We start from the raw sequence: 25695 nt of genomic DNA on the forward strand, positions 1-25695 counted from the left end.
AACCCAAGCCCAAATCCCACTCATTGCAGGCAGCAGTCCCCATGAGCTGGAAGTCTTCAGTTTTGAAATATACATGCAGAACTTGTAATATATAAATCAGCAGCAAAATAGACAGCAGCCAAAAGTAGATTTTTGGGCATACAGGATAGCTAGCCTGATTTCTAAAACATAATGATTGGGTAGATAGAAATGCATGGGAAGGAGCTTGTGTTGACAGAACTTAATGCAGTAGCAAATAATTTAGTCACTGAGGTTCCTATTGAAAATATGTTAGACTGGAAGATCATAATTTGCATAGTCATTTGACTGATATATTTGAAAACATCTGGTAGATATTTTGAACTCAATGCAGTAGGTGTTCTGCCATGAGGGCTAGAACATTTTGAAAACAAAAACTAGGATTTTGAAGGTTTTCACCACACTAATTCAAACAAAATGTTGGAAGGGGCTGTGTGCTACCTACAGCTGCCTACAGAGTTGAAACAATGGTTTCAATTTATTCAGCCAGTATATTTTTATTTTGTGCATATGGATATGTACCAGTACACATGCATATAATATAATGTACATATTATCATAGCATATTGATTTGTGTATAGTATTTCCATACACATTAATGTGTCAATAAAGCTCTGTATATTGCCACTCAATGTGTGCTTTGATTGTTACTCATTCCATATGTATACCGGAAGTGACAATTCCTGTAAAAACATAGCATTTAAAAGGACTGGATATTTTTAAAGCACATTTCTAAAGTTTCTTTGCATGCAATATATACATACCTTGTGTGTGTCCAGTGCTTGTACACACCTCACTATTTTGGGTAAAGGCAAAGTATTGCATGGCTGCTCTGTGTGACTTCTGTCCGCCTCCCATTCTCTGCAAAATTCCTTGGGTTGTGTTTATATTCTCATCCTGCAAAAAAAAAGAAATTATACTGCAGCATAAGCAGAAATGAAATGGGTTTAATACCAGCTTGTTATTAGTAAATTACAGCCTAAAACTGTATGCTATTTGCCAGTGTTCTGTAAGTAATTTGATAAAATATTTATACATATTCCTCCCTAACAGGCTGGAAAGCTGAAGGATGGTGCACGTTCAGTGACCAGAACAATTCAAAATAATTTTTTTGATAGCTCAAAGCAGGAAGCTATTGACGTTTTGTTGTTGGGAAATACCCTAAATAGTGATTTAGCAGACAAAGCACGGGCTCTCTTAACCACCGGCAGTTTACGTGGTATGTGTTTCTAGGTTCTTAATTTATATGGCAACAATTAGTACTAATAAAGCTGTGGTTGGATCCAAAGCTGCCCTTCTGGATTTGCAGAGGAGTTGTTTTACACCTTGTGCTGCTGCATTGTGTAAGAAAACAGCACCTAAATGCAAAGACTTTCTTCCCTTTGTGCAGGCTCTTGCAGAAGGGTGAGAACTGCTTTAGAGCCTCCTTGTTCCATCACTGCACAATTTTTTCTGCTAGCACTTGTGGGCCATCACTAGCATCCATTTTTTTTCTTCTTGTGGTTTTTGGATCCATCCTGATACATTCTGTGTTCAAGTAAAACTATTATTAATGTCATCTTAATAGCAATCTGTTTATAAATAGTCTGCTCTTTTTAAACTAACAATTTTGGATTACTACTGAAGAATCTGGTAGGAAAAAGGAATGAATACTTTCCTAATCAGATTTATTAGATAATATGCATTACTTTATTCATTCATTGTTAAATATCTTAAGACACGTATAACAATAAATGCTTATACTTTAAGGCTTGAGCATCTAGATAATCTGTTTTAGGAGTCTCAATGGTACTTGCAAAGTTGAGTAAACGAAATTTTGCAGTTCTTTTCAGGGGCATGTGGCATTACAAAACCATTGTAAAGTAATGGAATAATACATGAGAAGCTAAAGTTAGGAACTGCTTCATAGTGTCTAGATGTTTAAAAGTGAGTGGTGGAATTCTGCAGCAACGTGATCTACCTTTTCAAAGTTGACACATAAAAGGGTGCCTAAAGTGTCCTGGAAACTTAAACTGTTGGTTGGTTAACATATAACACCTCAACTAATTTCTTTTCTTTTCTCCAAATGCATCCATAGTTTCAGAGCAATCATTGCAATCAGGTATAGTATAGCACCCATTTGGGATGAAATTTTATCATGCTAAATTTCTCTATTTTTTTTTCTCATTCTGAAATACATGCATCCCAGAGAACCTGTTTTATGTATTTGGTTGGCAGTGAGATGCACTACAAGCCACTTCAAATGAAAAGCAGCAGGCCACTTCTTCATCTTATGTACTCATGGAGTGGTTTGCTGGCAGGTCAGACCTCCCTGCAAGCCTTGAGGAGCAAGAAAGAGACTAGGGTCCTCCTTCTGTTTTCATGTGGTCCTACACAGTGCTTTTTCTGGGGGGACACAGGGGTATGCCTACCCCTAAACATGGGTGCAGATTCCACCCGAGTTAAATCATTGGGTGATCTATAGCTCCATATTGTCTTTACTGATTGGCAGTGGCATCTTAGATATTTGGACAGGAGTATTTCCCAGCTCTACATGCAGATGCTGAGGCTTGAACTGGGGACCTTTCACAACTCAGAAAGTAGCTTTAAAATATTGGGTTGCATGACATTGAGAAATGTTTGCTTGCAAGTGAAGACAAGTCCCTTGCATGTTCCTTTATATGTTGCTTTCCAACACAAATCCAAAGATTCTGGTTGAGGGCATGGGAGGTGGGTGAAGGACACACTTGACCAGGTGTGGTTTGTCAGCACAGGCATGAACAGTAGAAATGTTGGCCTGGGATGGGAACTGTATGAGTGACAGGTCCCACTACTTTAAAAATAGAGTGGAAGTGGCATTGGGATGTCTTTGCTTTCTGCCTAGCCATGTATTCTAATTTTTGCCAAGCTGCCTTTTGAGCTTTGTAACCTACCTCCCATACTGATGCAGAAGTTGTGTTCAGAATTCTTTAGAAAAAAACTTTTGGGGTTTCCTGAGGGCGTGAGCCAGGACACCATTCCTAACTGGAGATGCTGGCGATTGAACCGGGGACCTTTTGCATGCAAAGAATATGCCTATCATAAAACTATGGTCCTTCCCCATACATCTTCCCTGCCAGCATGTCTGAAATCAGTAAAGATGAGAGGCATGCTCTGCAGATGCCTTGGGCAAATTATTCCCCGCACCCCCTTGAGAGGCGTGGAGGCAGCACAGATTGATGTCTAGAAGTTTGCTTCTTTACATTACAGTATTTTTAACCCACCAGCCACCATGATCTAATGTAATAGAAGGGGGGGGCTAACCTGTGGTGTTCTAGATATTGTTGGACTAAAAGTCCTATCAGCCCTAACCACTGGCAATTCCAGCTTGATCTGATGGGAGTTGGAGTCTCAACATCATCTGGAGTGCCATGTCATCTGCAGGTTAGACTATAATCAGTTATGCATTGAAAAACTCTCAGTATTACACAGATACTTAACAAATCATAGGCTGGCCTTGAATGTCTGTTTTGAGTCACTGGTTTTAACTTTACATTGATAATTTTATTGCTTTATTCGTTTTGTAAACCGCTTTGAGTTTTTTTCCCATTGCAGTCAGTGGTACATAGATTTGATGAAATAAATAAAAAATACATTATTGTGGGTATTAATTTTTGAAAAGTAACTTCTGTGGTGTGTATTTAACCCATGAAAAAATGGAGTTGCCAGTATTCAAAAGATTCCTTGAGCTATTGCACTCAGGCATATGGTTGGTCTTTCTAACTTTCTCATAGGGCCACAAGATCACTAGTAAATCTTAAAATTGAACAAGTTGGCATAATATTTGAAACTCTGAAATGCCCTATTTTTCCATTACAACTTGAGTGCTATTGACCAAGACAACATTTTAAAGAAAAAATTGTAGGGGTGGAATTTTCCTTATGCAAATGCATTTCAAATACAATAAACTATGGCCAATTGACTGAAAGACACTTATGCATATTCATCCTACTAATAGAATAACTATATTGTACAGCCAACAAATGCCTTAAAAGGGATCTGGTTGTTTCATATTCCGTTAAATTATGTTCAGTAAAATACACCATGGTAGTTTTACATGCTATATTAAAAATACTGCCTGGTCCATGGGGTCACGAAGAGTCAGACACGACTACACAACAACAATCCCTAAAACACTGTCAAATTTTAACAGCTGAAGTCTCTCTGATAAGCAGTTCAGTGCAAGAACTTATTCACAATACAGTATCCTCTTTACTTATATGCTAGCTTTATTTCTATGACCATTCTTGTTGATATTAAAGCACTGAAATGATTTGATGTGTTTTTCTGTATTAGAAAAGGGATAAACTTGTAGACATAATAGAAAACCCAAAGATCCTGCTTACTGCATTCAGAGTTAACTATCTAGCCAGTGTTCATGCTTCTTCTATTGGTATTTTTTCCTGATTTGCTTTGGCTTCTTGATTTATGAAGTTTAGCTTCATTCTGGGTTGTGGGCTGCAGATGGAGAAAACATTTGGGGTTTGATCCAGAGAAAAGCCGGCACAAGGAACTAGGAAGCTGTCTCCCCTGGAGGGCGTCTGCTGAATGGTGTGGATTGTGGTGCAGAGGAATGAGGGGAAAGGGGCAGAATATTAGAATATCAGGTGGAGGCATCATCCATTCATGGGAACTCCTCCCCATTTAGCAAGCACTCTTGGGAGCACCTTCACAGGGGGTTGGAAAAACTTGGGGTGAGGAGGGGAAAGGAAAGTCATATTTTACCAGCCTAGCTATGCATGCTTTCCTCTGGATTCAACCAATAGTAGTTTCTACCAATGTAACTTGGACGGATTAATCTAGAGAGAGTAGCTATTTGATAATTTTTTAGCTAAAAGAGCCCTGCTGTCACCTGTTTCCTCATTAGTGTTCTACAGTTTGTTAGAAGGCTTGGTTCATATAATATATACTTGAAACAAACCCTTAAGAGTTAAGGCACAATTTGCACCTCAAGAAAGGGGGAGGAGAACTGTCCCAATAACATTGCTTTGATAAATGATGAAGTGCATGTTTGAAGTACAGTACACATGCAACGAATTTTAACCTAAGATAATTACAGTTGGATTAATAGGCTGTTTAATTACATACAATGGATAACTTACGGTAACTTGAAAACTTGCTGTTAAAAACAATTTACTCCATTTGATCCCATCTATTCAAATAATAATTCAGACATGGAGCAAAGTATGTTGGGAATTGATTATTGTTATACAGAACTAAATGAAAGATAAAAAAGATTCCAATTTTAAATGTTTTGGAGAACATATTACTTATTATTCATTAAATTTAGATACTGCCCTTCATCTGAAGATCACAGAACAATTTACAGTAAAACATTACAACATATATATACACAAAATACAAAAAACTTAATCTTGGATAAAACTATCATTTTAAAACAAATGGAACTATGTCAACTGAGCAGTGCATGTCTTTTCAATAAATTGCTATCTTGATCAGAAACTTTTTAAAATGTAAAGCTTACAATCTAGTCTGTCACTTGCTGACTTCTGTGTAAGCAAATCAGTCTTACTATTCTTTTTGTAGCATCAGCAAAAATACTGAAGAGCATGTGTGAGAATTTTTATAAGTATTCAAAACCCCAAAAAATTCGCATTTGTGTTGGAACATGGAACGTCAATGGTGGAAAGCAATTTCGAAGCATTGCCTTTCGAAACCAGACTCTCACTGACTGGCTTTTAGATGCACCAAAGGTAGCTGGCATCAGTGAATTCCAAGGTGAGAGTCCTTACCATGTTAATCAGTTTTGGTTGTATTTTTAACCATTCTGATTTTTGTTCTCCTGAAGTAATTACCTAAACCTCATATGTTAATTCAGATCGAAGGACTAAGCCGATTGACATCTTTGCTATAGGATTTGAAGAAATGGTAGAGCTAAATGCAGGAAATATTGTGAGTGCAAGGTAAGTGTCACTGCTATGGAAACCACACAAACAAGTTAATTAGATTTTGTCAAACTTTCAAAATTTATGTGAAAGCTTACTGCAATACTAAACACTTCAAAACCTAATCATCAAAGCTTGAACGCAAGATTTGTCTGGGTGTCTAGCAAGGCTTTAATCTTTTTTGCTACTGGCAGCCCCTATGCAACTTACCACAAGCTAGTTTTTAAACTGCAATAGCATCACATAACATTTTGCAGTATAGCAAGTGGGGATGGGGCCTGGGGAGGGGAAGAGACAGAATACTATTAAGAAAAGCAATGTTGAACTTAGCATTATGAATGCTTTCTTATGAATTGCAGCCCTACATTGGTTTGTGCAGGCTCCAAAGTACGGTAGTAAGTCAAATGAGAAAAGGTTATTTTCTGAACCAGGCATCAACTACGCAGCCCTCCTTTTTAATTTTTTTAGTATTTTTAAAAGGCAGCTATATATTTATTCCTACTGTACTATAAGGCTGCAGAGGCATGAGTGAGCATTTTCCAGTGCAAGTCTGATAGATTTAGAATCATAGTTAGAAGGGACCGTGTGGGTCATCTAGTCCCATCTCCCTACAATGCAGGAATCTGTTGCCCAGTGCATGGGGCTCAAACCCACAACCCTGCTCTACCAACTGAATCTCATGCTCCACCAACTGAACTATCCAAGGAATTAGTGTTACAATTTGATTCTAGCTTGAGTGTGGGAGGTTTCCATGTGTGTTCCTGTTCCTTCTATTGCTCAACAGGAAATGAGAACAGCATTTTTTAAAAAAAAAATCTTCAAGTCTTCCCCTCTGCTGAATCTCAGTTTCATTTCCAATTTGGATAAAATGTTCTTGCAAGTTGCCCTTGCTATATAGTTTTTATTTTTTGTTTTTGTTTTTACATTATCTGGTATTCATTGTAGCACAAATACAAGAGCAGTCTCTTTGTTCTCTTTGGCAAAGTTTGTGAGCACTTGCATGCTGTAAAAACTTTTTTTCCCCTCACACTGGCAGTACAACAAATCAAAAATTATGGGCTGCTGAATTGCAAAAGACCATCTCCAGGGATTGCAAATATGTTCTGCTGGCTTCAGAACAGTTGGTGGGTGTTTGCCTTTTTGTATTCATCAGACCTCAACATGCACCATTTATCAGGTCAGTAAATTGGCATGCTGAAACATATTTCAGGTCATTTAAAGTGAAATAAGTGATGTTAACCTTGTAGAACTGTTGCCAGTCTCTGCAGACAGTATTAGGCTAGACGGACCAACAGTCTGACTTAGGAACATAGGAAACTATATTTTCTTTAAAATATAAAACGGTATAGACATTATTAGTAGTAGTAGTAGTAGTAGTAATAATAATAATAATAGTCAAAAGCAAATGTTTCTTTGAGAATAGATTTGTTCATGTCTAATATCTGCTTTTAAAATAACAGAAGACCTTTGCCTAGTGACAGGAGAAGCACTGACTATGATCTGAAAACCCTAATAAACAATGGTTGGTGTTACAGATGCCCTTTGCCATTTCGGTTCCATTGCGTTGCAAAAGATCCTGGCAGGAATTAATTGAAGCATAAGGGTTTGAAGCTGAAGTAGGAACTTGCTTCTCCCTGGTTAGTCTTTGCAGTTGCAGAAGTCTAAACTTGCCAGATTGCCATGGTAAAATGGCAGAAGGCTTCAGTGCCAGATCCCTTGATAGTACATTGCATGACTATTGAATCATGCTCATTTGTTTCCATGCCAGTTCACCAACTTCCTGTCTGAAAAATAAGAATTATGCATTGTGTGGCAATATGCCCTCCTTCCCCGGAATAAAGACTCATGACACCGGAATAAGGTTTAATTAATTGGGTGGTTAAGGCCACAACTTTATTAATCCATGTAAAGCGGAATTGGCTTAGGCGTTGGAACCTAACGGACTATATCCGACTCCAACCCGTGTGTTGAAGTCTATGAGAAGTTAACCAACAGCAAGGAGCCCCGCGACGTAAATCTACTAGAGCTCCCCCTGTGGCCACCGAAGGGGCGTGCCTTACGGCCCAGGCAACTCCAGGCTCAGGACCAAGCCTCGCCCCCGGAATCCTTTAACGGAATTACTTCTCCAGATTAGGGCAGCTGATGACGTGACTTGCCCCTCCTCCATCTAATTGTTATGTAAATTTCCAACGCCTAACCGCCACTCGAGCCCCTCCTGGCTCGCCGCCAATCCGCTTACAGGAATACCACCCTACATCCCAATTCAAAGTTAATTAATTAATTATTTTAAACATTATCATTATTACAGGGGCTGTGGTCCTAGTCTCTTATTCACCTAGTTACCAACTCTAACTTCTAACCATTCTTGGATTTCTGAAATAATATCATCAAGCCATATATCATTCCCCATTGGCGACAAATGCACGCCGTCATAGCGATAAAGGGCTGCTTCGCTCTGTTTCAAACTCGGGTGCGAGGCAACACGGCCATTCAGGGATATCACCCTGCGGATCACGAAGGAATTCAGGCGTCGCCTGGTTCTGTTCATAGCAATAGGGCAGCGTCCATCGCCCCAAATGCGCCTCTCCAGCAGGGAGGACCAAAGCAGCGTCATCCCCGGGGCGGAATCCAATAGGGTATTCAGGTCACGGAATATTTCCAATTTTAAGTCCACTGCATTCCGGTAAGCTAGATCATTCTCCCCTAGCTGCAGCACTAGCAAGTCGGGGTAGCCGAGCGAAGCAGCCCGGGTTTCAATAATCGGCATCAACTCGTTCCACCTCATGCCTCTCTTTGCGATCCAGGACACTTCCACGGCTTCCGGGAGGCCCAGCCCGTTCCCCAGGCCCACCTCCATTGCCCTATTGCGGGCCCAATGGACTATGCTGTGCCCAGCTATCCAAATGCGCACTCTCTGGTCACCTGAAAAACAAAAGGATAACCACCGGGGATCAGCTGCGGCTACCCTGTCAATGCTACGTGCGAATGTACTTTTTGTATGCGTTTGATTTCCACCTCCCCAAGTCCTGAATTCTCTCGGTTGAAAGGCCCAGGTGCATGGCAGACGTAGCCGCGCCAATCCTGAAAGAGTGGGCCGAAAACTCGCTGGGGTCATACCCGCAATAGGCAATGGCCTTGCGCAGGACCCTAGTAAATTGATGGCGGGTAAGCCTTGCCTTGTCCAGATGAATAAGCAGAGGACCCGGGCCGACCGGGCGCAGGTAAAGGAACCTCCTGGTATCCTTAACCGGACACGGCCCAGCGGCCCCTGTCGCCGGAAGGCGCATAACAGCGCCTTTTCCTTTCTGGTCAGTCTTAGACCGTCGGATGTGTACTAGAACCTGGGCGTCGGACAGAGACACATCCCCTACTAAAATGCCCCGTGTAATGCCATCTGTGTGGTCCTCGCAGACCACCTCCCCTACTCTGAGCGCACCGAAGTAGGCTATCGAAAACGCTGCTGAAAATAAGCGCGCTTCAAATTTCGACCAGCAAATGGTCCTCAGAAGTTTGTGTATTTGAACCAAAATGTCAAACGTGATAGGCCGCCTAACATCACTGGCTGGAGGCTGGAGCCGACGCCAGCCCTCCATGGCCCTACGTACGTGGAAGCTATCGCACGGGTCTATAAAATAAAGAGATTTTGAGAAAAACGTTATGGCCGAGGTGTGAATTTGAAGGGTCTTTGCAGCTCGATCCAGGTTCCTCAAATGTACTAAGTATCTCATGACCTCTTCCTGGGAAGGCGGTACAGGGACAGAATCCGTGATTCCTTTCAGCCTGAACTTATTGAACTCCGACCAAGCACGCTTATAAGAGCTAAGGGTGGAGGGGGCAACCGACGCGAATACTCCCTTTAGAATTTCGCGCTCCCAAGGCTCCATAGATGTTCCGGGAACAGCTCCGGCCACCTGCATGCCTCTGGCGCCAACGAGCGGAAGCGGTCCATCTGGAAGCGAGACAAAGCATCTGCGATGTTATTCTTAAGCCCTGGTACAAATTTGGCTGAAAATTGCATGTTGAATTTCAGACTCAGTAGGACAAAATGGCGCAAGAGAGATGACACCCTTGGAGATCTTGATGATTGGCGAGCTAGGACGCTGACCACCGCTTGATTGTCGGTTCTGAAGCAGACTCGTCGATTCCTGAATTCCTCTGACCACAAATGCACCGCTACGACTATAGGGAAGAACTCTAAGAATGTTAGGTCGCGCGTAATGTCGGTACCCTGCCAGCTGGCTGGCCAGCGCTGAGCGCACCATCTACCTTTAAAGTAGACTCCGAAACCCAAGGAACCTGCCGCATCCGACTGTACCTGGAAGTCGGAATGCAGGACCATGTTGTCCTGCCATAGTGACACCCCGTTATAATTCTTTAGGAAAGTCAGCCAGGACTCTAGGTCAGCCTTTACGCCACGGGGAAGTCGCTTCCTGTGGAACGGTTTTGTTAGACCTGCCGTGAGTCTGGCTAATCGCAGGCAGAAGGGGCGGCCCGGTGATATTACCCTACACGCAAAATTCAGGTGACCCAGTAGAGATTGAATTTGTCTAAGAGTGAGTTTTTTACAAGGGATGAGCTGTGTAATAGTCTCCTTGAGGCAATTGATTTTATCGGCAGGCAAACGCGAGGTTTGCTCCACGGTGTCCAATTCTATGCCCAGATAAGTTAAACGGGAGACGGGACCCTCAGTTTTTTCCGCTGCTAGCGGCACCCCCAGCTCCTGCGCAAGAGCCGAGAATGCCTGCATGAGGGCTGCACATTCCGAACTATTAGCCCTAGCCACGAAGAGAAAGTCGTCCAAATAATGCGAGACTCCCGACATACCAGTTTTAAAACGAAGTGCCCAATCGAGGAACGTGCTGAAGGCCTCAAATGCGGAGCAAGCCACGGAACAACCCATAGGCATTGCCTTGTCAATGAAATATGCCCCATTGAACCTGAACCCCAGCCATCTGAAGTCCTCTGGGTGGACAGGTAGGAGGCGAAATGCTGATTCGATGTCACACTTCGCCATCAAGGCGCCCCTACCAAATTGTCTTACGAGCTTCACCGCCTGGTCAAAGGAAGCATATTTCACTGTGCAAAGCTCTTGAGGTATGCTGTCGTTTACGGATCTACCTCTTGGATGGGAGAGATTGTGAATGAGCCTAAATTCGCCTGGTGCTTTTTTCGGGACTATACCTAATGGGGAGATATGGAGCTCAGGTATAGGTGGAAGTGCAAAAGGACCTGCCACCCGACCGGCTGTAATTTCTTTGTTAATTTTCTTACTCGCTATGTCGGGTCTTTCTCTAACGGATTTTTGATTGGGAGGGTTGTTAGAAAGGGGTGGGTTTTTCACTGGGATACGAAAACCGGAGGAGAACCCCTCCCAAAGGTAGTTAGCCGCTTTTCTATTAGGATAGAGATCCAACAAATTTTTTAGGGGGCCGAGCTTTATAGGGGAGAAAGCCAGAGAAAGGGATCTATTGGAACCTATTACCGCTTGCTCCCTGGGGGGCGGCGGTAGTGTGTCTGGGGCCCTGGTGCCCGCCGGCCCGACCGCCCCGAAAGGACTGCTTCCCTTTGAAACATGACACCCCTGGGTGCTGACCCAAACATTTTTCGCATTCATGCGTATATTTGCAGTTGGGCCGCTGACAGATGCCCTTATTATATTCCCAGCAGACCCTACGGCGTGGGTCCCTCCTGGGCTCAAACCTTCCTGCCTTAGGGGGATCCGTCGGCTTCCTCTCCACGTAAGGGACCACGTGGTTGCTCCAAAAATGCTGATGGCGCAAATCCCAACGAGTCTTTGGATTCTGGGACGCGTTCCTACGAAAGGCTTCGTCGTAATTTAAAGCGGCCACCTCACCTGCCATCTTATTTGCCAATCTGACGTCGGCTACGTAGGCCCACAAGTGCATAGCCCTCTTAGGGTATGCAGCCGAGATAACCGCCGCCCAAATGTGGATACCTTCCAGCCAATTTTCGAAATTACGATCAGCGCGGGGGGTCTTAAATCTGCGCCTCCCGTAATCCCTCCTCTTTTCGCCTTTCCCCAATGTTTGCGCCAGAGGTAGAAGGGTGAAAATGTCAATGAAATCACCGTTCAGAATTTTCTCCCTTTTTCTATTGGATAAATGTGGCCCCAGGATAATGTCAGTGTCCAGATTGGTAGAATACTTAGAATCAGGCACTAAGGCACCATCCCTCCATTCTAGTGTGCCTTTAAAACCCTTGCGATGGGCGCTCGATCTCCGCCTGTGTATCCATAGAGGAAGGCCAATCTGGTCTTCCGCAATCCCCCAGTAATATTCCATGGGGATGTCCCCATCCGAGTCGGAGGACGTACCTGAAGAGTCCGAGTCGTCCCTGCTCCTCTTGCGCTTGCTGGTCTTCTTCTTGGCTTTTCCTCCTTGACGCTCCTCCTCGATCCGAGGCTCCTCCTCAGTACCCCCTCCAGGTCTGGAGGCACCTTCATCCCCAGATGTATCGGAATCCCTGGTCCCCTGTTGCACCAAGGCTTGCCCAGCCTGGGCCGCCCGGTGACCTGTAATTGACTGGCTGGGAGAACCTGTGGGATGAGACCCCGTCCCCTGCTCCTGGGAGTTGGAGGCATTAGCACGCGCCTTCTGCCCCCACGTCCGCGGAGCTTGACTCACGTTGTTATCCCGCTCGGAGCTAGAGCTGGAAAATAGAGAAGCAGAGGTACAAGGCAAATCGCTTTCTGTCAAACCCGTATGTCAAACCCGTGTCAAGGATGAAATCCTGTGACTCAGCAATCCCTTCCTGCGACTCACAAGAGTCCTCCGGTATGGCAGCAGCCGTTGGAACAAGCGATTTTGCAATGGCCGCAAGCTGTTTGCAAACATCCAGCTGGGTTTTTTGAAGCGTGGAGACCACACGCACCAGGGCCTCAGTCCTATCCTGCGCCGCGGGGCTCTTGGAAGAGGCCTTACCCTGAGCGCGCTTGGGAGCCATTATCGGAAATTGCTAAGGGTAGTGTACACTAGCCTATTTCTATTTATTTATTAACTATAAGTGCGCGTGTGTGTGTGAACGTGTGCGTGTATGTGTATATGTGTATATGTGTATATGCGTATATGTGCGTGTATGTGTATATGCGTACGCGTGTGAGCGTGTGTGCGTGTGTGGGCGTGCGTGTGTATACGTGTATATGGGTGTGTGCGTGTGTGTGTGTGTCCGTATATATGTATGTATATATATATATATATATACACACACGAATATATATATATCTATGTTAACTTTATTATTTAGTTAATATTGTCCTAGCTGAACCTAAGCAATACTCCGTATCCTGAAAATTAACCAACTATTAAATAATTAATTAAAACAGTTTAATTATAATGTGAGCGTGCACCACACAAATAATAGAGTACAATGGACCGGTACAGATGAACTCCCAGCAGTTGCAGATCCACAGACAATTAATTAAGGTCCATAAGTAATTCACTCAGATAAATTCACAGTCCAAAATTAATCAGTTTACCCGATATTTAATCACTCCAATTGAATTCCAGCCCAATTATTATCTCAGGGTAAAAATTCCTCTTTGGAAAACACGGGACGGGATAGCACGCCAATTACTTTAATGCCTTCACAGCAGGCTAAAAAAGTACGTCAGCAAAGCAATGAAATCTGGCAGAGCGATTAAATTGTTGAACAGCAATGAAGTTATGCCAGGGTAAATTAATTAATCCTCAGCCAATTTATTGGGGAAAAACCGGCCTTATACTGACAAACTGCCAAGTACAAAGGAACCTTCGCAAGCCTATAAGAAATCAGTATATTACTTTAAACATATAACCCTCTTGGCTTGAGTTAACGTCGCGCCAATACCGCCCCTGTTAAGGGAGATGCGGGCCTTAATTTTAAGGAATTAGCGACCCGAGACCACCATACAGGAAGTTAGGAATCTGTAGCGACCTCGTTAATGCGACCCCCCAAATTCCCTCTCAAAATGGCGTCGAATAAGAAGCTGTTGTTTGAAACAGGCTGGCCACAAAATGGCGACTGCAACCTGCCGTCTTCTCAAAAATGTCCCACTCAAGATGGCGCCGGCCACGTGAGTCCCAAAAACCCTTAACCAAGATGGCGGCGACGGTCTCTCAGGCTGCCCACAAAATGGCGACCGCAACCTGCCGTCTTCTCAAAAATGTCCCACTCAAGATGGCGCCGGCCACGTGAGTCCCAAAAACCCTTAACCAAGATGGCGGCGGCGGTCTCTCAGTGCCCTCAAGCCTATAGACCAATGCTCTACCCTCCGACAACAGAGGGACCCCAATCAATAAGGAATATTGCGTCTGAAGGAAACCACGAGGACCAGAGCCCAGATACAATATGATATGCAGAGGGATAGGGGGGAGGGGCAGAAAGCAACCGTTGCCGCCGAAGCGGTAAGCTCACCAGACCGACGGATGAGGCCAGGAGACCCTGCGCTGGATGCCCGTTGCGGGGAGGCAGCCGCCTCGACCCTGCTGGATTCAGAGATGTCGCCGCTGCAGCGGGAGCAGGAACCGCTCTGCCCGTCGCTCCAAATGGGGCAGAGCCCGCGGCAGTCTGGGGACAGGGCAGCGGCACACAGAGCAGGCTGACGACCCCCACACAGGATCAAAACCTCCCTGGGGCGGAACAGCGGCCAAAACAGCCTACTAGAGGAACGGCAGGCTATCCTCCCCTGGATTCAGAAGCGCAAATACGAAACCGTCGAACAGCTGACCGGCGCTAGCAGGCTGCGCGGCGGGTCCCTGCCGCAGCTACCCCCGCCCTGACAAAAGTCGCCAAAGGACGATCGCGGATAGGCCTGCAAAACAAACTGAACCAAACAGCCAGATGCAAGGCGAGAAAAGCAAACACGAAAAGGAAAATAAAGGAATTGTTCGCTCCGGCGAACAGGGAAGCAAGAGGGAGCTTTTCCCGCCTGCGGAGGCCTTTAAAAGATCTGGCCCCGCCCCGCCCGACCTCATTGGTCGGCCGGGGGTGACGCAGGCGGGAACCTACCAACGCGTAGGGGCTGAGCTCTCATCCCCTACGCGATGGTACAGTCGGGCAGCCCACAACCCCACCTCCGACGCAAGCGCGGAAGTGGCTTAAGTGATTTAGCAGGAAAACGTCTGAAAAATGGGTAATAGTTCACTTTCTTCCAGCTTCCACAAATAACAAATATAGGCACATGCAGGCAAAGTAGCATAATTTAGTCTTCAAAAATTAGAATTGTTTTCAATATAATTGAGGCTGGTAGAAGCTTTTGCCAAGATTTTGAAAACTCAAATTAAGTTATTTTACGTTTCATTCTTAGGGATGTTGCCGTTGATACTGTAAAGACTGGCATGGGAGGAGCTACTGGCAATAAGGGTGGAGTAGCAATTCGAATGTTGTTTCATACCTCCAGCCTTTGCTTTGTATGCAGTCACTTTGCTGCAGGACAGTCACAAGTCAAAGAGAGAAATGAGGATTTCATGGAAATATGTCGAAAACTGAGCTTCCCAATGGTAAGGAATAATTCAATCTCTCATTTTAGATAGAATTGTAGTGTTGGAAGGGACCCTATACCTAAAAACATACTTAACTTCCAATATGTACCTCTATCCACTTCTTTTCCACAGTTGTATATTTCTATCCATTATGTTTTACCTCTATGTTGTTACCTCTGTGAGATCACCACTTAAGATTCATCATTTTTATGATGTTAGCACAATATGCTTCATCTTTATGGTGACAGCATTATGATATAACATTTTAAATTTCCAGGTGCAAGTCTATAGTAAAAACTCTTCACATGCATTTGATAAATTTCTAACTCATTTTTGTGTGTAGTGTGTTTGCAGCCCATGATTGCACTCACCCTTACAACTTGATGAGACAGTCTGAGTCATCACATAATAACTTTAGTAGAGTTTAAAGAAAGAACATTCTTATTAATGCTCCCCTTCATCAAAAGCACTGTGTAACAGGACAATACTGCATGTCAGTCTCTTTGAGCCTGCTTGTCTCGAAGGTTTATACTGAGGAGAAATGATGGGATTATGATGAGCTCTTAGGGGGTGGTTGTTGTTGTTTAGTCGTGTCCGACTCTTCGTGACCCCATGGATCAGAGCACGCCAGGCATTAGGGGGTATTAAAATGTAAATAACATTAGCAACTATGGCTTTTTAGGTAAAGACTGACAAAATACGGATTTTACTCATTTTTACAAAGTTATAAATACAGGTGTCATTTTTTAAAACTAGGGGTAGCACTTGGGTTCATAATTATATTTAGTTGGAGTTCTTTTTTTCCTTTTTCAGGGAAGAATGCTGTTTTCCCATGACTATGTATTCTGGTGTGGTGATTTCAATTACCGTATAGATCTTCCTAATGAGGAAGTAAAGGAACTAATTCGGCAACAAAATTGGGATGCTCTCATTGCAGGCGATCAACTTGTTAATCAGAAAAATGCTGGACAGGTAACATCTCAGGTTTCCTTTAGTGAGGTGTTTGTTCTGATGTGGAACCTGATATAGAACTTGACAACCTTCACTTTGGTATGCTGGAGGCAGGTTGAGCTTCCATTACCTATTTGAAATGCATTCATGCACTCATTCATCACTACTACCACTCTGCTCTGTATGTAGAGTGGCACATCTGACTGCCCTGCCATGTCTAGTTTCGTTCATAATCCCCTCACCAAATAATCTCATGTGCATAGAACACGTAGCAGATCACTGAAAAGGCTAGGTCAGAACACTTCTCTCTGACATGCTCATTCTTTGGAGGGATTTTGTGTGTGTGTGTGTGTGTGTGTGTGTGTGTGTGTGTAGGGAAAAACATTGTCTTGTAAGTCCCAAGCAGGTACAGCCCAGACAGTTCATTCAGAGCTAGGGCTGTGTGTCCTAGAGAAGACGAGGTTCGTAGGAACTGCTTTAATTCATATGTTGCAGTCACCTAGTTACACAACATTTTGTAGCACTGTTTTGCTTCTGGATTAGTCACAATATTGGGAATCCATGTTGTAGAAGTGGACTAGAGTGTCTTTCACCAGGAAAGCTGAGATCAATTGTAATGGAGCTATATAGCTATCATATTGGTCTGCTGTAATGTGGTCTCTGTGTGTGGTCTTTTGACTAACTTGTTAGAAGCTTTAGCTGTTGGGACCATATTATAAAGTTGCTGCAGACTTACCATATGTGTTCCTTACAAGCTGTACATCAGCTAAAGTTTTATTCAATTTCCTACAGATATTTAGAGGCTTTATAGAGGGGAAAATAGCCTTTGCTCCTACATACAAATATGACTTATTTTCGGATGACTATGATACCAGTGAAAAATGCCGTACACCAGCCTGGACAGATCGTGTACTGTGGAGGAGAAGAAAGTGGCCTTTTGACCGATCAGGTCAGATAATAATATTGAATATTAACCGGTGCAAAGTGATGATAAAACAACTTTTGATAGGACAGTAGTATGATTCTTAAACATTCAAGTTTTTTATTTAATACTGAAATAATAAAGTAAGTTGTTCATTTATTAGGATATGTGCTATAGTAGCTAGTCATGCACAAAATACTAATTTTCTGCAGAATTCATGACCATTTCACATTTTTGTACATGGATATGCTTGCCCAAATTAATGAAAGGTATATAAAGTACTTTGAGCACTTGAAACATGCTATTCAAATGCCAAGTCTGAAGTACAAATTGCTCACTTTTCAGATATTCACTCTTCACAATTGCTGCAGCCCATGTATAGACTTGTGTGGTCTTTCTTAAAGAAGCAAAAGCAAAGGCCCAATATTCTCCCAGCAAGCAGTTACGGGAAACATATCCAAATTTACAGATCTTCTTCTCATTTGAAGAGGTGGCCTTAATTTGATTATAATATGAAATGTAAATCTCCCCTTCCCACAGGCTTCTTTTCCCCTTTGTTTGTTTATATCCTGACTATTATAGCATATTCATATAATTTCTTATATGACTTTTGTAGCGGAAGACATGGATCTTATGAATTCCAGTTTTCAAGATGAAAGTAAACATATTTACACATGGAATCCTGGAACTTTGTTGTATTATGGAAGGGCAGAGCTGAAAACATCTGATCATAGGTTTGAAGTTGGCCTTTTGTAATACCTTCTAATATTTTAAAAATTTATTTCTTGATGCTCCTCAGCCATTGATGTGCATCCTTTATTTATGTTTTTGCAGGCCTGTTGTTGGGTTGATTGATGTAGATATCTTTGAAGTTGATGCAGAAGAACGACACAAAATTTACAAGGAAGTGATTGCAGTGCAGGGACCACCTGATGGTACTATAATGGTCTCTATCAAAGGGTCTTCAACAGAAGAGAACTATTTTGATGATGGCTTGATTGATGAACTTCTTCAAAAGTTTGCAACTTATGGTGAAGTTATACTCATAAGGTTAGAGCAACTTCATTTCAAGGACACTTGTAGTGGACAGCTTGGGCATGCCCCATCTTCGTTGTCTCCTTCACAACAAACAGGGAAGAGAACGTTGGTCACTTGCAATGCAAGTTCCTTCTGGTGTTTGTAGGAGGCATTCAGTCCTCACCTAACCTAGTGACTGACTCTCATATTCATTTTGGCCATAGCCCAACTGTACTCCAACATGTGCTAGCGGATATCACTTTCCCTTTTTGCCTTCTCATAAGGTCAGACTCTTAGGTGTACTTTATTCTTCAGCTTGACCACTGGCCAGAACTGAGGAAGAGCCTCTGAATGAGGCCTTGTCTACAAAGTTAGGTAACATGATCCTTACCTGTCCTGGGGAATATCAGGTGTTAAGCAAGGTTGCCTCCTGCACCCAAACCAAAAGGAGCATTCATGACAAGTGCATAATGTTGTGAGTTGAAGAGCCGCCACCCACTTAGAGATAAATAAGACACAAGTACACATGTATTTTATGTTAATGGGCTAGACAAGGCCACAACTTTATTGGTTACAGCATGTGAGTGGTATTGGCTTAGGCACTGGATCAAACAATCTATACATGGCACCACCCCGCTCAGTGGGGAGGCATCCGAATGTTAACAACCAGTGGGAGAAGCTTGTTGATACAAATACAACTGGAAGCTTCCCCTGATGTCACCGGGGGTCGTGCCACGGCCCTAGCCACCAGCAGGGCATCGGACAGGATCTATGGCTACCGGATTCCTTTAACGGAATACCCAACGAGGGGTAGGTAATGACCACAACCTGCCCTCCAACACACGACACATATACCAATGCCTAGCCGCCAATACCCGAAAAGTTGTGACGATTTGCTACGAGAAACCAAGAGGCTGGTGCCAATTTGCCAAATGGATAAAAATTCCTACCAGGCCCCCTGGGCAACCAACCAAAGTCCATAGCAAGGTCAAAAGCATAGATATGACCTAAAGGGAGGGTGGGCGGGTGATCCGACGACTTCAGGAAGCAGAATGAGGGCATGGAGCTGCCGCGGCCGCTTGAATGCAGCTAAACCCTGCCCCCCCCCAAGCCAGCCCTATTGTGCTGGCTGATGGGTGCAGTGCGGCAGCCCGGGTAACTGATGCAGGGGGCCGAATACGCCCCCCTGCCGATGTGGGAACCGGCTCCCACGCACAACTCCTCCCCTCTGGTAGGAGGAGAGGCTTTCCATTCAGACATCCCAAGAACAGTTGTAGTCTTAGGGGGGTGGGGACAGAAACAGCATGGTTAATGTAAGGAGGATTTGTAAGTGAACCAAAGGGGAAGGCAATAGTGACTTTTTGAATAAAGGGTTACTTGACCCTGGATGGGGTTTTTTGGTGCTAGTTGGAGGGTCAAGACCTTCAAGAACAGCAAAATGTTACCCTGATTGTATCAGGATACATGAACTTGAGCTTTTGATTATTAGAAAACTTCTTAGAGAGCCAGTGTGGTGTAGTGGTTAAGAGCGGTAGACTCGTAATCTGGGGAACCGGGTTTGCGTCTCCGCTCCTCCACATGCAGCTGCTGGGTGACCTTGGGCTAGTCACACTTCTTTGAAGTCTCTCAGCCCCACCTACCTCACAGGGTGTTTGTTGTGGGGGAGGAGGGGAAAGGAGAATGTTAGCCGCTTTGAGACTCCTTCGGGTAGTGATAAAGCGGGATATCAAATCCAAACTCTTCTTCTTAGCCCAAGACACACAGGACCATGATGCTGTATTGTTCATGTCAGAAGGGTATGGTAAGCAGTCCTGCAAATGCACCCTGTACTAGATAATCAGCTCTTACCAATCTTTGTCTCTGAGGCCACAACAGAAACTTGGAGGCAAGGTGGGTGCTCAGTGACAGGAGTATAAATGTTTGCTTTATGATTCGTCATTTTAACATTGGCTATATTTCACAGATTTGTAGAAGACAAAATGTGGGTGACATTCTTGGAAGGGAGCTCTGCTTTAAATGTTCTTAACATGAATGGCATTGAGGTAATAAGCATTTTTATGTGTAGCCTGCTAAGTTGTAGTGTTTTATGCATATTGTGGTCTTTTACTTGTTTTTTCCTTCTCCCTCTCTCTATATATATTCATAAAAGGAATTCTATATCACCATATCATAAAATATCAGGGTGGTATACAATGCTGAAACATAAAATATCATTAAAACAATACAAATAATCAGTAAACTGTTTGGCATGCATATATATATATATATATATATATATATATATATATATATATGCTCCCTGGAAGGACAGATCGTGAAGCTGAGGCTCCAATACTTTGGCCACCTCATGAGAAGAGAAGAATCCTTGGAAAAGACCCTGATGTTAGGAAAGATTGAGGGCACTAGGAGAAGGGGACGTCAGAGGACAAGATGGTTGGACAGTGTTCTCGAAGCTACGAACATGAGTTTGACCAAACTGCGGGAGGCAGTGCAAGACAGGAGTGCCTGGCGTGCTATGGTCCATGGGGTCACGAAGAGTCGGACACGACTAAACGACTAAACAACAACAACAACAACATATATATATATATATATGGCAACCTGAAGCAAAAGCATGTGTAGTGCTTTGTGGGGCTTGCAGAGGACAACAATTCCCCCCCCCCCTGCTGTGTTACATAGTGCTAGAAGCCTGAAGTTTAGGACTTTCAGCTTGGAAACACAGTGCTTTATTTCTATATAGCTGAAGTGGGAAAACATAGTTTGCACGTAGGAGAATGTTTGTACCCTCATGACTCCCCTCCCTCCTAATGCTCACCTCCAACAGGTCAGCCAGGCTAATTCTTTCCCATCTTTCTCCAATTTCCTTTTGTCTGTGTTTTTCCAACTGATACCTGTTTTTAATGGACACACCATGGTTCAACTGCTGTCAGCCATAGATTAAATTACCCCAGACTCATTGTGACCAACTTCCTGCTCCTTTAGACCATAGATTTTTTTCTTACCCTGGATTGAAGTGAGAGCTGTCAACAGAATATTGAAAAACATGTTTTTATATAGGTATGCTTGAGCAGCATCATGTTATGTGTCCTCCATAAAAAGTTGCTGTCAAGCAAGTTACATTTTTGGCAGTCAATGCAAAACTTTCCAGAGTTGATAATATAGTTTCTTAACTATTGTTGTTTTTAATTATTTAATGCACAAGCTTAACCTGTGGATGAGTTTCAGCTTGAGCAAATTCAGCTTCCCATTATATCATGAGGAAGAATCTTACTTCTGTTTTCACTGTTAGAATTAGAATTATGATTTATATTTGTAGTTCTTGATATTTATAGTTTTGAAGTAGTTGCACAAACCATAATCAATAATTATATTAATTATTCTCTTATTTGCTTGAAATTCAGCTGCTTGGGAGGACAATCAATATTAATTTGAAAAACCCAGATTGGATTAAGAGTTTAGAAGAAGAGATGAGTCTGGAGAGAGTGAATATTGCCTTGCCTTCATCAACAAGTTCCACTTTGCTTTGTGAAGATGCGGAGGTTTCAGCAGACTATGATGATATGGAAGGTTTGTCGAACTCAAACTTAAATCTATACTGTAACTAGGTTTTATCCATTATGCATAATCAAAATAAAAGTTTGATTATATTTTGTAGGAAAGTGTTAGCAGCTGTAGTAGATTTTTTTTTTAGCTCTATTTGCTATATTAATTGCGGTACAACTTGACAGATTTGTAGTTCTGTTTACTTAAGAATATTTTACTTTGTTTCAAGGTGATATTGATGATTATAGTGCTGAAGTAGAAGAAATTCTTCCACAGCATCTACAGCTAGCAGGAGGTTCTGGTCTTGGAGCCTCACCTGCCTCTTCACCTCGTTCAAGTCCTTGTCAGTCGCCTACATTATCAGATGGGCCACCTCCAGCCCTTCCATCAAGACCAAGCAGAGCACCTAGCAAGACTCCTGGACCACCTACATCTTCTCAAGGTATTGCCACATCTTACCAAAATCCTGTCCATATGTGCATGTACTTACTTGTACATTCCATTAGATGCATGTATATGGATATTCAAATACCAAGTACCCAAGATTGTTGAAACAAAGGTCTTCCAAGAACTTTGTGAGCCTGAGGGCAATAACCATCTTATTGCTATGGTAACCTGCTCTGGGAGATTATTTTTGGCTGAAATAAACAACACTAATATAATCATTTAATATTCCATATTACAGTCATACAGAGTGTGCAAACATCAAGGAAATGCTTTTTAGCAATTTATATTAAATACTACAGGTATTAACAGTACTACTGAAAACAAGTTTTACATACAAGGAAGGAAGTGTGAGCTTCATACTTGCTTGAGGAGATGGTACTTGCTTTCCTGAAAGAAATAACAGGATTTCTGTGCTGAGCTACTTTGAATAATGTAATTTGAAAAAAATAGCTGTTATATAACTAGGCGTAAGAATGTTTTATTTTTTTAAATACCTCTGTATATAAATTACTATTGCCAGGTTCTCCAATAGATTTTCAACCAATTGCCCAACAAAAAGAGTCTACCCAAAGTTTGGAACCCAAACGCCTGCCTCCACCTCGCCCTGGAGCACCTCCTGCTCGCCCTGCTCCACCACAGAGACCACCTCCCCCAGCAGGTAAGCTGGTAAAATGTGAAAATAATACCTGAAAGAAGTTCTTCTATTGTTGGTGGTAAATGAGCTTAAATTAAGAATACCTTTGTTGTGACTGTGTAGAGGGTAATGGAAGCTTTGTCTTCTGTTTGTACAAAACCATGGTTAATGGTAACTATGGTTTGTTTCAAATAACTTTATAACCCTTGGTTTCAAACAAACCAGTTACCATTAACCACAGCTTTGCCAGTTTGGATGACACAATAACCTGCACTTAAGGGAAAACAGAAGCAAAAACTTCCAAACTGTTTCTTTCCTTGTCACCACACTGGAGGAAGGGAGGGGGGAGTGCATGACCCCAAGGTTCATCTGCATTTGTTCTTATCATGTTAAACTATGCTTTAGCCTGTTGAATACAGCCACTACTACCCTATCTATTGATGCTTTTCTAGCTCTCTGTCTATAACTTTGAGTATGAAGCTCTCAAAGACTATATAATTACAAACAGTGCATTTATTGATCCTGATTCTTGATTTATTTTGACTCGTGCTTCTCTTTCAATTCATACTTTTTATTTATTGCTGCATCGACTTCTTACTCTTAAGGAGGTAAAAGCCCTGCCCCTGCTAGAAAAGAATTTGGAGGTAATGTTTGTGTTCAAATATGACTTAAATAGTGGGCAAAATATTTTGTGTTAATCTATATTTCTTTGTTAACACATTTGTTGATATCCAGTCTTAGTCATACATATTCACAGAAGCTCCATTTAAATCATTGGACTTGAAACGGGGCTACTCTGAATAAGAGTGAGTTGGATATCCGTCTTTGTTTTTAACAAAGGTTTTATGACACAGTTTTAGTTTTAGAATGCTTTTATTTTCCTAAAAGTAGTAAAGTTACCTATGGCTTTGAAATGTTAAAGATGGTGCTAAAACCATAGTAATATGCCTGATTAAATATGAACTACAAATGTGAACAAACCTGGAACTGAGATTATGTGTGGAGGACAGGAGGAGGACATTGGTTTGTTCCAAAAGCCTGGGTAATAAAAATTGTTTTTGCCTGGTGCCTAGTAACATATGGTGCCGGGTTCACATCCCTGTGGAAAGTGGGGAAAGGCATACTGAAATTTAGTTCACAGTTAGGGTCCTGACAAAGAAACACAAGTTCTTAAATCTGTATTTTTATCTTGCTTATGATTTAAATATGATCCTATCAATGAAAAATAAAATGAATGCTCTTCAATCTTTCTAAATGTGAACTTCATTCTTGCTTATTTCCCCCTCAAATCGCCGCAATATACTGTTTGAGTTGATCACTTTATTCAGAACAAAAGCCTTGCAATTCTGTTTTGTCTTACATTTCCTTACCCTGCTGCATGGCCGAAATACTGCTTTTCTGCTTTTCTCTGATAAGGTCTTGGTGCTCCTCCCAGTCCTGGTGTAGCCAGGAGAGAAGAAGGTAATGAATTTTCCTCCTGTCAAACTATATATGCAAATATTGGTGCACAGCTGTCCTAACTTTTTCGCATGAGGGTTCCTATTTGTACTTTATAATTTTCAGTGTTAACTTCTTGAGATAATAATTCAGTCATGACAAATGAAGTCAAATTTGTTTTTGTTTTTTAAAGAAAGCGCTAAATTGCAAGTGCTAAATTGTGTGAGATCAAAACCTTCCTATTGAGTCAATAGCCAGACAAATGTGAATATGCTTTAGGCATATTTCTTCTTAAAATGTACTAGTTTTTGTTGAGAAATGAAAACTACATAACTGTGGTTTAGATTATGCATTGAACTGTCAGATTACTCTCCTTGTAAGCACTGGAAATATTCAGCCTAAGTTGGAGTCAATTTGCATTTTACTGGAACCATTGATAAACAATTCTGTAAATCAGTTATCATATTCACAGTGCATCTAAGGTGATCATTCATAGAGGATTCCTAACAGTTAGGAGCATTTCATTCTTCCAGGATCATGCTATGCTAAGGGAATAAAGCATGCAATTGTTATGCCATTAAAGATTTTCAAAAAATAATGTTAAAAATACAGATAGATACAGTAATATAAACATTTGAATTAGGAGGCCTGCAACTTTCTCATCTAAATATAAAATCATGTATATGTAAACCTAAATATTCACTAGTATAAACTGATTTATTTATTTATTTATTTTTGTTCTTATGTCAAAGCTCAAAAAAGTCCTGGGCCACAAAGAAGAGACATAGGTATTATATATTGAGGTTAAATACTTAATTACAGAGAATCTGGATTTCGAAATATATTCTAAATTAGTGACTTCTTACTGTTTCTGCAGCTCAGAGTCATTCACCATCTCCAGCTGGACCTACCAGCATAGGAACTTCTGGATACAGTACATGTAGACCGGTAGGCAATCAGAGCTTGTGATTTTGTTGTGATATTGTGATCCTGTGTTTGGGTTTATTAACTTCAAAGTTTTCAAGATTTCAAGATTTAGCTTTTTCCATTTCCCTAAATATTAAGCTATTAAAATATTTGACCTTGATTGCACAATCATTGCAATCTGAAGAGAACCAAACTTCCATTCACAGGCAATTGTTAAGGTTTCCAAATTGTAACCATAATTGGATCTCTGCGCTTAATGCATTTCAGACTATTCCTCCCCGAGCTGGAGTCATTAGTGCACCACTAAGCCACGCCCGTCCCCCTGTGGGGAGACAAACACCTGAAGTCCAACCCAAGCCAGCAGAATCACCAAGAGGTAAATTGTTTGTTTTTGCT

At 42.2% G+C, this 25695-nt stretch overlaps 1 protein-coding gene across 16 annotated transcripts in view; it reads left to right on the forward strand.

Moving 5' to 3' along the window:
- The window catches only part of SYNJ1 (synaptojanin 1), a 56495-nt gene that overhangs the window by 20513 nt on the left and 10287 nt on the right, over positions 1-25695 (forward strand). For 6 of the 16 annotated variants that reach the window (XM_060273612.2, XM_060273614.2, XM_060273603.2 and 3 more), the window contains exons 12-30: positions 1072-1237; positions 2096-2119; positions 5584-5775; positions 5876-5960; positions 6979-7119; positions 15247-15439; positions 16235-16393; positions 17165-17321; positions 17911-18028; positions 18129-18344; positions 20275-20353; positions 21713-21878; positions 22084-22296; positions 22822-22959; positions 23541-23579; positions 24352-24396; positions 25125-25160; positions 25250-25320; positions 25567-25675. In XM_060273612.2, the coding sequence (XP_060129595.2) occupies positions 1072-1237; positions 2096-2119; positions 5584-5775; positions 5876-5960; positions 6979-7119; positions 15247-15439; positions 16235-16393; positions 17165-17321; positions 17911-18028; positions 18129-18344; positions 20275-20353; positions 21713-21878; positions 22084-22296; positions 22822-22959; positions 23541-23579; positions 24352-24396; positions 25125-25160; positions 25250-25320; positions 25567-25675 (2347 nt within the window). The remainder of the gene's footprint in view (positions 1-1071; positions 1238-2095; positions 2120-5583; positions 5776-5875; positions 5961-6978; positions 7120-15246; positions 15440-16234; positions 16394-17164; positions 17322-17910; positions 18029-18128; positions 18345-20274; positions 20354-21712; positions 21879-22083; positions 22297-22821; positions 22960-23540; positions 23580-24351; positions 24397-25124; positions 25161-25249; positions 25321-25566; positions 25676-25695) is intronic. The other 10 variants (XM_060273604.2, XM_088667930.1, XM_088667932.1 and 7 more) reach the window with 6 other exon arrangements.

The sequence above is a fragment of the Zootoca vivipara genome, chromosome 4, assembly GCF_965207765.1.
Source record: "Zootoca vivipara chromosome 4, rZooViv2.hap1.1, whole genome shotgun sequence".
Lineage (NCBI taxonomy): Eukaryota > Metazoa > Chordata > Lepidosauria > Squamata > Lacertidae > Zootoca > Zootoca vivipara.